A 14518-nucleotide genomic window follows, 5' to 3' on the forward strand; every position below is an offset into this window, starting at 1 on the left:
ACAGGTAGAGTCGGTACTTTACAGAACAGGTATAGTCGGTACTGGACAGAACAGAACAGGTAGAGTCGGTACTGGACAGAACAGAACAAGTAGAGTCGGTACTGGACAGAACAGGTAGAGTCGGTACTGGACAGAACAGAACAGGTTGAGTCGGTTCTGGACAGAACAGAACAGGTAGAGTCGGTTCTGGACAGAACAGAACAGGTAGAGTCGGTACTGGACAGAACAGAACAGGTAGAGTCGGTACTGGACAGAACAGAACAGGTAGAGTCGGTACTGGACAGAACAGAACAGGTAGAGTCGGTACTGGACAGAACAGAACAGGTAGAGTCGGTACTGGACAGAACAGAACAGGTAGAGTCGGTACTGGACAGAACAGGTAGAGTCGGTACTGGACAGAACAGGTAGAGTCGGTACTGGACAGAACAGGTAGAGTCGGTACTGGACAGAACAGGTAGAGTCGGTACTGGACAGAACAGGTAGAGTCGGTACTGGACAGAACAGGTAGAGTCGGTACTGGACAGAACAGGTAGAGTCGGTACTGGACAGAACAGGTAGAGTCGGTACTGGACAGAACAGAACTGGTAGAGTCGGTACTGGACAGAACAGCACTGGTAGAGTCGGTTCTGGACAGAACAGCACTGGTAGAGTCGGTTCTGGACAGAACAGAACAGGTAGAGTCGGTTCTGGACAGAACAGAACAGGTAGAGTCGGTTCTGGACAGAACAGAACAGGTAGAGTCGGTTCTGGACAGAACAGAACAGGTAGAGTCGGTTCTGGACAGAACAGAACAGGTAGAGTCGGTTCTGGACAGAACAGAACAGGTAGAGTCGGTTCTGGACAGAACAGAACAGGTAGAGTCGGTTCTGGACAGAACAGAACAGGTAGAGTCGGTTCTGGACAGAACAGTTAGAGTCGGTTCTGGACAGAACAGGTAGAGTCGGTTCTGGACAGAACAGGTAGAGTCGGTTCTGGACAGAACAGGTAGAGTCGGTTCTGGACAGAACAGGTAGAGTCGGTTCTGGACAGAACAGGTAGAGTCGGTACTGGACAGAACAGAACAGGTAGAGTCGGTACTGGACAGAACAGAACAGGTAGAGTCGGTACTGGACAGAACAGAACAGGTAGAGTCGGTACTGGACAGAACAGAACAGGTCGAGTCGGTACTGGACAGAACAGAACAGGTCGAGTCGGTACTGGACAGAACAGGTCGAGTCGGTACTGGACAGAACAGAACAGGTAGAGTCTGTACTGGACAGAACAGAACAGGTAGAGTCTGTACTGGACAGAACAGAACAGGTAGAGTCTGTACTGGACAGAACAGAACAGGTAGAGTTTGTACTGGACAGAACAGAACAGGTAGAGTTTGTACTGGACAGAACAGGTAGAGTTTGTACTGGACAGAACAGGTAGAGTTTGTACTGGACAGAACAGGTAGAGTTTGTACTGGACAGAACAGGTCGAGTTTGTACTGGACAGAACAGGTCGAGTTTGTACTGGACAGAACAGGTCGAGTTTGTACTGGACAGAACAGGTCGAGTTTGTACTGGACAGAACAGGTCGAGTTTGTACTGGACAGAACAGGTCGAGTTTGTACTGGACAGAACAGGTCGATTTTGTACTGGACAGAACAGGTCGAGTTGGTACTGGACAGAACAGAACAGGTAGAGTTGGTACTGGACAGAACAGAACTGGTAGAGTTGGTACTGGACAGACCAGAACTGGTAGAGTTGTAAGTGTCAAAGACTCTTGGATTCAGACCACAACTTTTATCACGCCTGTCATCCTCAATCGTATCACCCCTGTCATCCTCAATCGTATCACCCCTGTCATTCTTAACCGTATCACCCCTGTCATTCTTAACTGTATCACCCCTGTCATTCTTAACCGTATCACCCCTGTCATCCTCAATCGTATCACCCCTGTCATCCTCAATCGTATCACCCCTGTCATCCTCAATCGTATCACCCCTGTCATCCTCAATCGTATCACCCCTGTCATCCTCAATCGTATCACCCCTGTCATCCTCAATCGTATCACCCCTGTCATCCTCATTCTTAACCGTATCACCCCTGTCATCCTCAATCGTATCACCCCTGTCATCCTCAATCGTATCACCCCTGTCATTCTTAACCGTATCACCCCTGTCATTCTTAACCGTATCACCCCTGTCATCCTCAATCGTATCACCCCTGTCATCCTCAATCGTATCACCCCTGTCATCCTTAATCGTATCACCCCTGTCATCCTCAATCGTATCACCCCTGTCATTCTTAACCGTATCACCCCTGTCATCCTCAATCGTATCACCCCTGTCATCCTCAATCGTATCACCCCTGTCATCCTCAATCGTATCACCCCTGTCATCCTTAATCGTATCACCCCTGTCATCCTCAATCGTATCACCCCTGTCATCCTCAAAAACAGTTTTGTTTGTGTTCTCACGCCTGTTTCTATTCACAATCTAATTCAAACATTCTTTCCAGTAGGTCTTGACTCACCTTCTCCTCATGTATTCTCCTCCCTCTTCTCCTCCCTGTGTTTCTCTCTCTGCAGGAGATTGGTCGTATCTCTATCGAGATGCATGGAACCCTGGAGGATCAGCTGACCCACCTCCGCCAATACGAGAAGAACATCGTTAACTACAAGCCAAAGATCGACCAATTGGAGGGAGACCACCAGCTGATTCAGGAAGCTCTGATCTTCGACAACAAACACACCAACTATACCATGGAGGTGAGAAGCGCACATCTACATAACAATACACTATGGATTTACTGTAAGTAGCACACAACAAGCGCATCAACTACATCATGGAAGGTAATGGAAAGAAATAGAAGTCCAACAGATCCCAAGAGAGGGTACAAGTTGATCTTTACTGATCACCGCTACAGATCCCAAGAGAGGGTACAAGTTGATCTTTACTGATCACCGATACAGATCCCAAGATAGGGTACACGTTGATCTTTACAGATCTCAAGAGAGGGTACAAGTTGATCTTTACTGATCACCGCTACAAATCCCAAGAGAGGGTACAAGTTGATCTTTACTGATCACCGCTACAGATCCCAAGAGAGGGTACAAGTTGATCTTTACAGATCCCAAGAGAGGGTACAAGTTGATCTTTACAGATCCCAAGAGAGAGTACAAGTTGATATTTACTGATCACCGCTACAGATCCCAAGAGAGGGTACAAGTTGATCTTTACTGTTCACAGCTACAGATCCCAAGAGAGGGTACAAGTTGATCTTTACAGATCACCGCTACAGATCCCAAGAGAGGGTACAAGTTGATCTTTACAGATCCCAAGAGAGGGTACAAGTTGATCTTTACAGATCCCAAGAGAGGGTACAAGTTGATCTTTACTGATCATCGCTACAGATCCCAAGAGAGGGTACAAGTTGATCTTTACAGATCACCGCTACAGATCCCAAGAGAGGGTACAAGTTGATCTTTACTGATCATCGCTACAGATCCCAAGAGAGGGTACAAGTTGATCTTTACAGATCACCGCTACAGATCCCAAGAGAGGGTACAAGTTGATCTTTACAGATCACCGCTACAGATCCCAAGAGAGGGTACAAGTTGATCTTTACTGATCACCGTTACAGATCCCAAGAGAGGGTACAAGTTGATCTTTACTGATCACCGTTACAGATCCCAAGAGAGGGTACAAGTTGATCTTTACTGATCACCGTTACAGATCCCAAGAGAGGGTACAAGTTGATCTTTACAGATCCCAAGAGAGGGTACAAGTTGATCTTTACAGATCCCAAGAGAGGGTACAAGTTGATCTTTACTGATCACCGTTACAGATCCCAAGAGAGGGTACAAGTTGATCTTTACTGATCACCGTTACAGATCCCAAGAGAGGGTACAAGTTGATCTTTACAGATCCCAAGAGAGGGTACAAGTTGATCTTTACTGATCACCGTTACAGATCCCAAGAGAGGGTACAAGTTGATCTTTACTGATCACCGTTACAGATCCCAAGAGAGGGTACAAGTTGATCTTTACTGATCACCGTTACAGATCCCAAGAGAGGGTACAAGTTGATCTTTACTGATCACCGTTACAGATCCCAAGAGAGGGTACAAGTTGATCTTTACTGATCACCGTTACAGATCCCAAGAGAGGGTACAAGTTGATCTTTACTGATCACCGTTACAGATCCCAAGAGAGGGTACAAGTTGATCTTTACAGATCCCAAGAGAGGGTACAAGTTGATCTTTACAGATCCCAAGAGAGGGTACAAGTTGATCTTTACTGATCACCGTTACAGATCCCAAGAGAGGGTACAAGTTGATCTTTACTGATCACCGTTACAGATCCCAAGAGAGGGTACAAGTTGATCTTTACAGATCCCAAGAGAGGGTACAAGTTGATCTTTACTGATCACCGTTACAGATCCCAAGAGAGGGTACAAGTTGATCTTTACTGATCACCGTTACAGATCCCAAGAGAGGGTACAAGTTGATCTTTACTGATCACCGTTACAGATCCCAAGAGAGGGTACAAGTTGATCTTTACTGATCACCGTTACAGATCCCAAGAGAGGGTACAAGTTGATCTTTACAGATCACCGCTACAGATCCCAAGAGAGGGTACAAGTTGACCGTTACAGATCCCAAGAGAGGGTACAAGTTGATCTTTACAGATCACCGTTACAGATCCCAAGAGAGGGTACAAGTTGATCGTTACAGATCCCAAGAGAGGGTACAAGTTGATCGTTACAGATCCCAAGAGAGGGTACACGTGGTATAGAATAGATGATCTGATCTTACGACGACCATCTTCAAACTTCTTGGTGTCTCAACTTCTTTCTTTCAATTCAATTTTCTCCCTCTCTCTTCCCCTCTCTCTACCTGTCTATCTGTTTCTCTCTTTCCTCTCTCTCCTCCTCTCCCTCTCTCTCTTCCCCTCTCTCTACCTGTCTATCTGTTTCTCTCTTTCCTCTCTCTCCTCCTCTCCCTCTCTCTCTTCCCCTCTCTCTACCTGTCTATCTGTTTCTCTCTTTCCTCTCTCTCCTCCTCTCCCTCTCTCCTCCTCTCCCTCTCTCCTCCTCTCCCTCTCTCTCTTCCCCTCTCTCTACCTGTCTATCTGTTTCTCTCTTTCCTCTCTCTCCTCCTCTCCCTCTCTCTCTTCCCCTCTCTCTACCTGTCTATCTGTTTCTCTCTTTCCTCTCTCTCCTCCTCTCCCTCTCTCCTCCTCTCCCTCTCTCCTCCTCTCCCTCTCTCTCTTCCCCTCTCTCTACCTGTCTATCTGTTTCTCTCTTTCCTCTCTCTCCTCCTCTCCCTCTCTCTCTTCCCCTCTCTCTACCTGTCTATCTGTTTCTCTCTTTCCTCTCTCTCCTCCTCTCCCTCTCTCCTCCTCTCCCTCTCTCCTCCTCTCCCTCTCTCTCTTCCCCTCTCTCTACCTGTCTATCTGTTTCTCTCTTTCCTCTCTCTCCTCCTCTCCCTCTCTCTCTTCCCCTCTCTCTACCTGTCTATCTGTTTCTCTCTTTCCTCTCTCTCCTCCTCTCCCTCTCTCCTCCTCTCCCTCTCTCCTCCTCTCCCTCTCTCCTCCTCTCCCTCTCTCTCTACCTGTCTATCTGTTTCTCTCTTTCCTCTCTCTCCTCCTCTCCCTCTCTCTCTTCCCCTCTCTCTACCTGTCTATCTGTTTCTCTCTTTCCTCTCTCTCCTCCTCTCCCTCTCTCCTCCTCTCCCTCTCTCTCTTCCCCTCTCTCTACCTGTCTATCTGTTTCTCTCTTTCCTCTCTCTCCTCCTCTCCCTCTCTCCTCCTCTCCCTCTCTCTCTTCCCCTCTCTCTACCTGTCTATCTGTTTCTCTCTTTCCTCTCTCTCCTCCTCTCCCTCTCTCTCTTCCCCTCTCTCTACCTGTCTATCTGTTTCTCTCTTTCCTCTCTCTCCTCCTCTCCCTCTCTCTCTTCCCCTCTCTCTACCTGTCTATCTGTTTCTCTCTTTCCTCTCTCTCCTCCTCTCCCTCTCTCTCTTCCCCTCTCTCTACCTGTCTATCTGTTTCTCTCTTTCCTCTCTCTCCTCCTCTCCCTCTCTCTCTTCCCCTCTCTCTACCTGTCTATCTGTTTCTCTCTTTCCTCTCTCTCCTCCTCTCCCTCTCTCTCTTCCCCTCTCTCTACCTGTCTATCTGTTTCTCTCTTTCCTCTCTCTCCTCCTCTCCCTCTCTCTCTTCCCCTCTCTCTACCTGTCTATCTGTTTCTCTCTTTCCTCTCTCTCCTCCTCTCCCTCTCTCTCTTCCCCTCTCTCTACCTGTCTATCTGTTTCTCTCTTTCCTCTCTCTCCTCCTCTCCCTCTCTCTCTTCCCCTCTCTCTACCTGTCTATCTGTTTCTCTCTTTCCTCTCTCTCCTCCTCTCCCTCTCTCTCTTCCCCTCTCTCTACCTGTCTATCTGTTTCTCTCTTTCCTCTCTCTCCTCCTCTCCCTCTCTCCTCCTCTCCCTCTCTTGTCCTCCCTGCAGCATATCCGTGTGGGCTGGGAGCAGCTCCTGACCACCATCGCCAGAACCATCAACGAGATCGAGAACCAGATTCTGACGCGGGATGCCAAGGGCATCAGCCAGGACCAGATGAACGAGTTCAGAGCCTCCTTCAACCACTTCGACAGGGTCAGTTTCACAGAGAAGAGACCGTACAGGGAGGAAGAGGTGCTGTGGGGGGGTTAGACGTTTCAGGATCAGTTCCACAGAGAAGAGACCGTACAGGGAGGAAGAGGTGCTGTGGGGGGAGGGGGGGGGGTAGACTGTTTCAGGGTCAGTTTCACAGAGAAGAGACCGTCCAGGGAGGAAGAGGTGCTGTGGGGGGGGGGGTTAGACTGTTTTAGGTCACATATACTGTACAGTACACTCATATTGCCTAACTACTGAATAGTACGGATCTGAAAATCGTTATGGACGATGTGTTTTACACATATTTAGGCCGCATGAGCAAAGCGAGGAGGTTGAGGTGGACGGAGGATCGTTTGTTGGGTCATTGAACCATGTTATTCCTCTCATAGTGGCACTAACAAACTACAGGACGTGCATCATGTAGATAATCAACCAGGACCAACTGATAACATCGATAGTGGTGTTTGAACTAATCTAACTTTACCATATCTGTTGATGAAGAGAAAGGAGATGATACGTGTCCCAGAGACTTTTACCTGAGTCCTACTGCACTGACGAGAGAGAGGAGATGAGACTTTACCTTAGTCCTACTGCACTGACCAGAGAGAGGAGATGAGACTTTACCTTAGTCCTACTGCACTGACGAGAGAGAGGAGATGATACATTATGTCCCAGAGACTTTACCTTAGTCCTACTGCACTGTCGAGAGAAAGGAGATGAGACTTTACCTTAGTCCTACTGCACTGTCGAGAGAAAGGAGATGAGACTTTACCTTAGTCCTACTGCACTGACGAGAGAGAGGAGATGAGACGTTACCTTAGTCCTACTGCACTGACGAGAGAGAGGAGATGATACATTATGTCCCAGAGACTTTACCTTAGTCCTACTGCACTGACGAGAGAGAGGAGATGATACATTATGTCCCAGATACTTTACCTTAGTCCTACTGCACTGATGAAAGAGAGGAGATGATACATTATGTCCCAGAGACTTTACCTTAGTCCTACTGCACTGACGAGAGAGAGTATATGATACATTATGTCCCAGAGACTTTACCTTAGTCCTACTGCACTGACGAGAGAGAGGAGATGAGACTTTACCTTAGTCCTACTGCACTGATGAGAGAGAGGAGATGAGACTTTACCTTAGTCCTACTGCACTGACGAGAGAGAGGAAATTAGACTTTACCTTAGTCCTACTGCACTGACGAGAGAGAGGAGATGAGACTTTACCTTAGTCCTACTGCACTGACGAGAGAGAGGAGATGAGACTTTACCTTAGTCCTACTGCACTGACGTGAGAGAGGAGATGAGACTTTACCTTAGTCCTACTGCACTGACGTGAGAGAGGAGATGAGACTTTACCTTAGTCCTACTGCACTGACGTGAGAGAGGAGATGAGACTTTACCTTAGTCCTACTGCACTGACGTGAGAGAGGAGATGAGACTTTACCTTAGTCCTACTGCACTGTCGAGAGAGAGGAGATGAGACTTTACCTTAGTCCTACTGCACTGACGAGAGAGAGGAGATGAGACTTTACCTTAGTCCTACTGCACTGACGAGAGAGAGGAGATGAGACTTTACCTTAGTCCTACTGCACTGACGAGAGAGAGGAAATGAGACTTTACCTTAGTCCTACTGCACTGACGAGAGAGAGGAGATGAGACTTTACCTTAGTCCTACTGCACTGACGTGAGAGAGGAGATGAGACTTTACCTTAGTCCTACTGCACTGACGAGAGAGAGGAGATGAGACTTTACCTTAGTCCTACTGCACTGACGAGAGAGAGGAGATGAGACTTTACCTTAGTCCTACTGCACTGACGAGAGAGAGGAGATGAGACTTTACCTTAGTCCTACTGCACTGACGAGAGAGAGCATTTACAAAGCCTTTTTTAGGGGTGGTGTCTTTCTCTTTGTGGATAAAAATATATAGGGGAACTTTTCCCATGAAAAATGGCTGTGACCCAGGGAGCCCCGCCCAGGCAACCCGGTGACCCCCGCCCAGGCAACCCGGTGACCCTCGCCCAGGCAACCCGGTGACCCCCGCCCAGGCAACCCGGTGACCCCCGCCCAGGCAACCCGGTGACCCCCGCCCAGGCAACCCGGTGACCCCCGCCCAGGCAACCCGGTGACCCCTGCCCAGGCAACCCGGTGACCCCCGCCCAGGCAAACCGGTGACCCAGGGACCCCGCCCAGGCAAACTGGTGACCCCCGCCCAGGCAAACCGTTGACCCAGGGAGCCCCGTCCAGGCAAACCGGTGACCCAGGGACCCCCGCCCAGGCAAAACCGATCATATGTTACCAAAATATATATTGGCTGTTTGTCTGGGTCCCCCTAGCAGCCTCCGGGCCCTGAGTGTTATGTTGCATATTGGCAGGGCCGGCCCTGCTCGTGGGTGCTTTTTCTAAAAATCTACTGTCAGTAATTGTAATTCACTCCAATAGCTAGGTTTCCGTCCAATTGGCGACAGATTTTCATGCTAATATTGTAAAATCCTGATTAAAGAAAAATAGAAATGTTCCCAGCAGTGGTGTGTTTCAGCCAAACAAGACTCGTTACAGATACAGTGCATCAGAGTACATAGTGACATAGTTAGTACACGCCGAATGAAAAATAAATCCACTTTCAACTCTACCAATAGTTTTTTTTTTCTCGCAATAATACCTACTCTGATCTTGGCACATGCCCTCTAGCCAACAGCTCACAGATACAGTATTTAACCAGGCAAGTCAGTTCAGAATGACGGTCTAGGAACAGTGGGTTAACTTCCTTGTTCAGGGGCAGAACGACAGATTTGTACCTTGTCAGCTCGGGGATTTGATCTTGCAACCTTCCGGTTACTAGTCCAACGCTCTAACCACTAGGCTACCCTGATAGACTAGTCTACATGATGAGCCAAGACCAAATTCTTATTTACAATGACGGCTTTCCCCCGACCAAACCCGGATGACCCTGTGCCAATTGTGCGCCGCCCTATGGGACTCCCGATCACGGCCGGTTGTGATACAGCCCGGGGATCGAACCAGGGTCTTTAGTGACGCCTTTAGCACTGAAATGCAGTGCCTTAGACATCTGCGCCACTCGTGAGGGTAGGCTAGTCAACATGATTAGATTATTATGGATGAGAGAGAGATATATATATTTTTTTTTTTTTGAATTTTTTGGTCAAACGGCAGTCAAGCATCGATCGTCATGGTCACCACGGTCACCACGGTCACCACAATAAGAAGAATAAAGGTTAGGACTGTGAACTTTTACCACCCTGTGATAACACCCGAGTTAATCTGTAGCCTAATGAACATGGTTTCTACGACATCATAGTGGAGGAAGAACCCCCAAACACATCACATCATCTCGTGAATGTACTTCAATATTCATTATTATTATATCAATTATTGTGCTATGCAAGGCATTTCCACCGCCATTTCTCGCATAATCAATTTTTATCTGTCGGCATTTATAAAATTGTACCCGAAAACGTCCTAATTCCATCTCCTCTGTCTTTTACGCATGAAAACATGTGGATGTAATTGTGGTCAGTGAGTGTAATTTCCATTAGGATAAAATAAAATAATCTACTTTTTTGTTTATTCTGTTGTTACTAGCGATAGGCCTATTCCTAAATAAAAAAACATGTTATAAAATAATTATGTGGACCCCCCTGAAGTACCTCTGTGGACCCCCCTGCAGTACCTCTGTGGACCCCCCCACCCCAGTTTGAATAATATAGTCCCCTATTGCTATTTAACCTATGTGGTGCTATGTACCCAAGCTCAGTCCCAGGGAACCCTGAGGGGGGGGGGGGGGCGTTTTGGTTTTTGCCCTAGCACTACACAGCTGAATCAACTCATCATTAATTGAATCAGCTGTATAGTGCTAGGGCAAAAAAAACAAAATGTGCCCCCCTTTGGGGACCCCGGGACCAAGTTTGGGAAACACTGTGTTACTGTATATGATGTGAAATGAATGATACCTCGTACTGTCTACTATAGTCTGCTGGCCACACTGCACCTAACAGCTCTGAATGCCTCCATATGACACAGCACCTCACCTCAGGTCCTAATGTTTGGCACTGTTGTGTTTTCTGTCTCTTCTTGTGCATGGTCCCAACCCCTTATCAACCATCCCCAACCCCTTATCAACCATCCCCTCCTATCCCCAACCCCTTATCAACCATCCCCTCCTATCCCCAACCCCTTATCAACCATCCCCAACCCCTTATCAACCATCCCCTCCTATCCCCAACCCCTTATCAACCATCCCCAACCCCTTATCAACCATCCCCTCCTATCCCCAACCCCTTATCAACCCCCCCATCCCCAACCCCTTATCAACCATCTCCAACCCCTTATCAACCCCCCCATCTCAACCCCTTATCAACAATCCCCAACCCCTTATCAACCCCCCCATCCCCAACCCCTTATCAACCCCCCCCATCTCAACCCCTTATCAACAATCCCCAACCCCTTATCAACCCCCCCATCCCCAACCCCTTATCAACCCCCCCATCCCCAACCCCTTATCAACCCCCCATCCCCAACCCCTTATCAACCCCCCCATCCCCATCCCCTTATCAACCATCCACCCCTACCCCCAACCCCTTATCAACCATCCCCTCCTATCCCCATCCCCTTATCAACCATCCACCCCTACCCCCAACCCCTTATCAACCATCCCCTCCTATCTCCAACCCCTTATCAACCCCCCTTCCCCAACCCCTTATCAACCCCCCCATCCCCAACCCCTTATCAACCATCTCCAACCCCTTATCAACCCCCCCATCTCCAACCCCATATCAACAATCCCCAACCCCTTATCAACCCCCCCATCCCCAACACCTTATCAACCAACCCCCCATCCCCAACCCCTTATCAACCATCCACCCCTACCCCCAACCCCTTATCAACCATCCCCTCCTACCCCCAACCCCTTATCAACCATCCCCTCCTATCTCCAACCCCCCCATCCCCAACCCCCCCCATCCCCATCCCCTTATCAACCATCCACCCCTACCCCCAACCCCTTATCAACCATCCCCTCCTATCTCCAACCCCTTATCAACCCCCCCATCCCCAACCCCTTATCAACCCCCCCATCCCCAACCCCTTATCAACCATCTCCAACCCCTTATCAACCCCCCCATCTCCAACCCCATATCAACAATCCCCAACCCCTTATCAACCCCCCCATCCCCAACACCTTATCAACCAACCCCCCATCCCCAACCCCTTATCAACCATCCAACCCACCCCCAACCCCTTATCAACCATCCCCTCCTATCTCCAACCCCTTATCAACCCCCCCATCCCCAACCCCTTATCAACCATCCCCTCCTACCCCCAACCCCTTATCAACCATCCCCTCCTACCCCCAACCCCTTATCAACCAACCCCCCCATCCCCAACCCCTTATCAACCAACCCCCCCCATCCCCAACCCCTTATCAACCATCCACCCCAACCCCTTATCAACCATCCACCCCTACCCCCTCTCCCTCTGCATGACGCACACCCACCCTCTCCAATCCACCCTGCTCCTCCTGCCCACCCCCACTTCACATGCACCTGGCCCACACTCACCTGGCCTTTGGTACCTGGCACACCTGGTTGGCACCCCCACCGCACCTGACACCCTAGGACCACTCAGGCACTCTGGGGGCTGAGGAGTTCAAGGCCTGCCTGATCAGCCTGGGCTTCGATATAGCCAACGATGCACAGGTACTGAGGTTAACAATGTTGGTTTGTTTTGTTCTCTTTCTTCCTCTACTTCCCTCTACCTCTCTACTCCCCTCTACCTCTCTACTCCCCTCTACCTCTCTCTACTCCCCTCTACCTCCCTCTACTTCCCTCTACCTCTCTACTCCCCTCTACCTCTCTCTACTCCCCTCTACCTCTCTACTCCCCTCTACCTCTCTACTCCCCTCTACCTCCCTCTACTCCCCCCTACCTCTCTCTACTCCCCTCTACCTCTCTACTCCCCTCTACCTCCCTCTACTCCCCTCTACCTCTCTACTCCCCCCTACCTCCCTCTACTCCCCTCTACCTCTCTACTCCCCTCTACCTCTCTACTCCCCTCTACCTCCCTCTACTCCCCCCTACCTCTCTCTACTCCCCTCTACCTCTCTACTCCCCTCTACCTCCCTCTACTCCCCTCTACCTCCCTCTACTCCCCTCTACCTCTCTACTCCCCCCTACCTCCCTCTACTCCCCTCTACCTCTCTACTCCCCCCTACCTCCCTCTACTCTCCTCTACCTCTCTCTACTCCCCTCTACCTCTCTACTCCCCCCTACCTCCCTCTACTCCCCTCTACCTCTCTACTCCCCTCTACCTCCCTCTACTCCCCTCTACCTCCCTCTACTCCCCTCTACCTCTCTACTCCCCCCTACCTCCCTCTACTCCCCTCTACCTCTCTACTCCCCCCTACCTCCCTCTACTCTCCTCTACCTCTCTCTACTCCCCTCTACCTCTCTACTCCCCCCTACCTCCCTCTACTCTCCTCTACCTCTCTCTACTCCCCTCTACCTCTCTACTCCCCTCTACCTCTCTCTACTCCCCTCTACCACTCTACTCCCCTCTACCACTCTACTCCCCCCTACCTCCCTCTACTCTCCTCTACCTCCCTCTACTCTCCTCTACCTCTCTACTCCCCTCTACCTCCCTCAACTCCCCTCTACCTCTGTACTCCCCTCTACCTCTCTACTCCCCTCTACCTCTCTAACCCCCTCTACCTCTCTCTACTCCCCCTTACCTCCCTCTACTCCCCCCTACCTCCCTCTACTCCCCCCTACCTCCCTCTACTCCCCCCTACCTACCTCTACTCCCCCTACCTCCCTCAACTCCCCTCTACCTCTCTACTCCCCTCTACCTCTCTAACCCCCTCTACCTCTCTCTACTCCCCCTTACCTCCCTCTACTCCCCCCTACCTCCCTCTACTCCCCCCTACCTCCCTCTACTTCCCCCTACCTCCCTCTACTCCCCCCTACCTCCCTCTACTCCCCCCTACCTCTCTCTACTCCCCTCTACCTCTCTCTACTCCCCTCTACCTCTCTCTACTCCCCTCTACCTCTCTACTCCCCTCTACCTCTCTCTACTCCCCTCTACCTCTCTCTACCCTCCCCTACCTCCCTCTACTCTCCTCTACCTCTCTCTACTCTCCTCTACCTCTCTACTCCCCCCTACCTCTCTCTACTCCCCCCTACCTCCCTCTACTCCCCCTCCCTCTACTCTCCTCTAACCACCTCTACCCCTCTACCTCTCTCTACTCCCCCCACCTCTCTCTACTCCCCCCACCTCTCTCTACTCCCCCCTACCTCCCTCTACTCCCCCCTACCTCCCTCTACTCTCCTCTAACCACCTCTACCCCTCTACCTCTCTCTACTCCCCCCTACCTCCCTCTACTCCCCCCCTACCTCCCTCTACTCTCCTCTAACCACCTCTACTCTCCTCTAACCACCTCTACTCCCCCTACCTCCCCCTACTCTCCTCTAACCACCTCTACTCCTCCCTCTACTCTCCTCTAACCACCTCTACTCCTCCCTCTACTCTCCTCTAACCACCTCTACTCCCCCTACCTCCCTCTACTCTCCTCTAACCACCTCTACTCCTCCCTCTACTCTCCTCTAACCACCTCTACTCCTCCCTCTACTCTCCTCTAACCACCTCTACTCCCCCTACCTCCCTCTACTCTCCTCTAACCACCTCTACTCCTCCCTCTACTCTCCTCTAACCACCTCTACTCCTCCCTCTACTCTCCTCTAACCACCTCTACTCCTCCCTCTACTCTCCTCTAACCACCTCTACTCCTCCCTCTACTCTCCTCTAACCACCTCTACCCCTCTACCTCTCTCTACTCCCCCCTACCTCCCTCTACTCCCCCCCTACCTCCCTCTACTCTCCTC

At 50.2% G+C, this 14518-nt stretch overlaps 1 protein-coding gene across 3 annotated transcripts in view; it reads left to right on the forward strand.

Annotated features, from left to right (window-relative positions):
* The window catches only part of LOC139383816 (alpha-actinin-1), a 169896-nt gene that overhangs the window by 141479 nt on the left and 13899 nt on the right, over window positions 1–14518 (forward strand). For 2 of the 3 annotated variants that reach the window (XM_071128386.1, XM_071128388.1), the window contains 3 exons: window positions 2557–2736; window positions 6472–6618; window positions 12257–12337. In XM_071128386.1, coding sequence (XP_070984487.1) covers window positions 2557–2736; window positions 6472–6618; window positions 12257–12337 — 408 coding nt within the window. The remainder of the gene's footprint in view (window positions 1–2556; window positions 2737–6471; window positions 6619–12256; window positions 12338–14518) is intronic. The other variant, XM_071128387.1, reaches the window with a different exon arrangement.

This window comes from Oncorhynchus clarkii, chromosome 25 (genome assembly GCF_045791955.1).
Source record: "Oncorhynchus clarkii lewisi isolate Uvic-CL-2024 chromosome 25, UVic_Ocla_1.0, whole genome shotgun sequence".
NCBI lineage: Eukaryota > Metazoa > Chordata > Actinopteri > Salmoniformes > Salmonidae > Oncorhynchus > Oncorhynchus clarkii.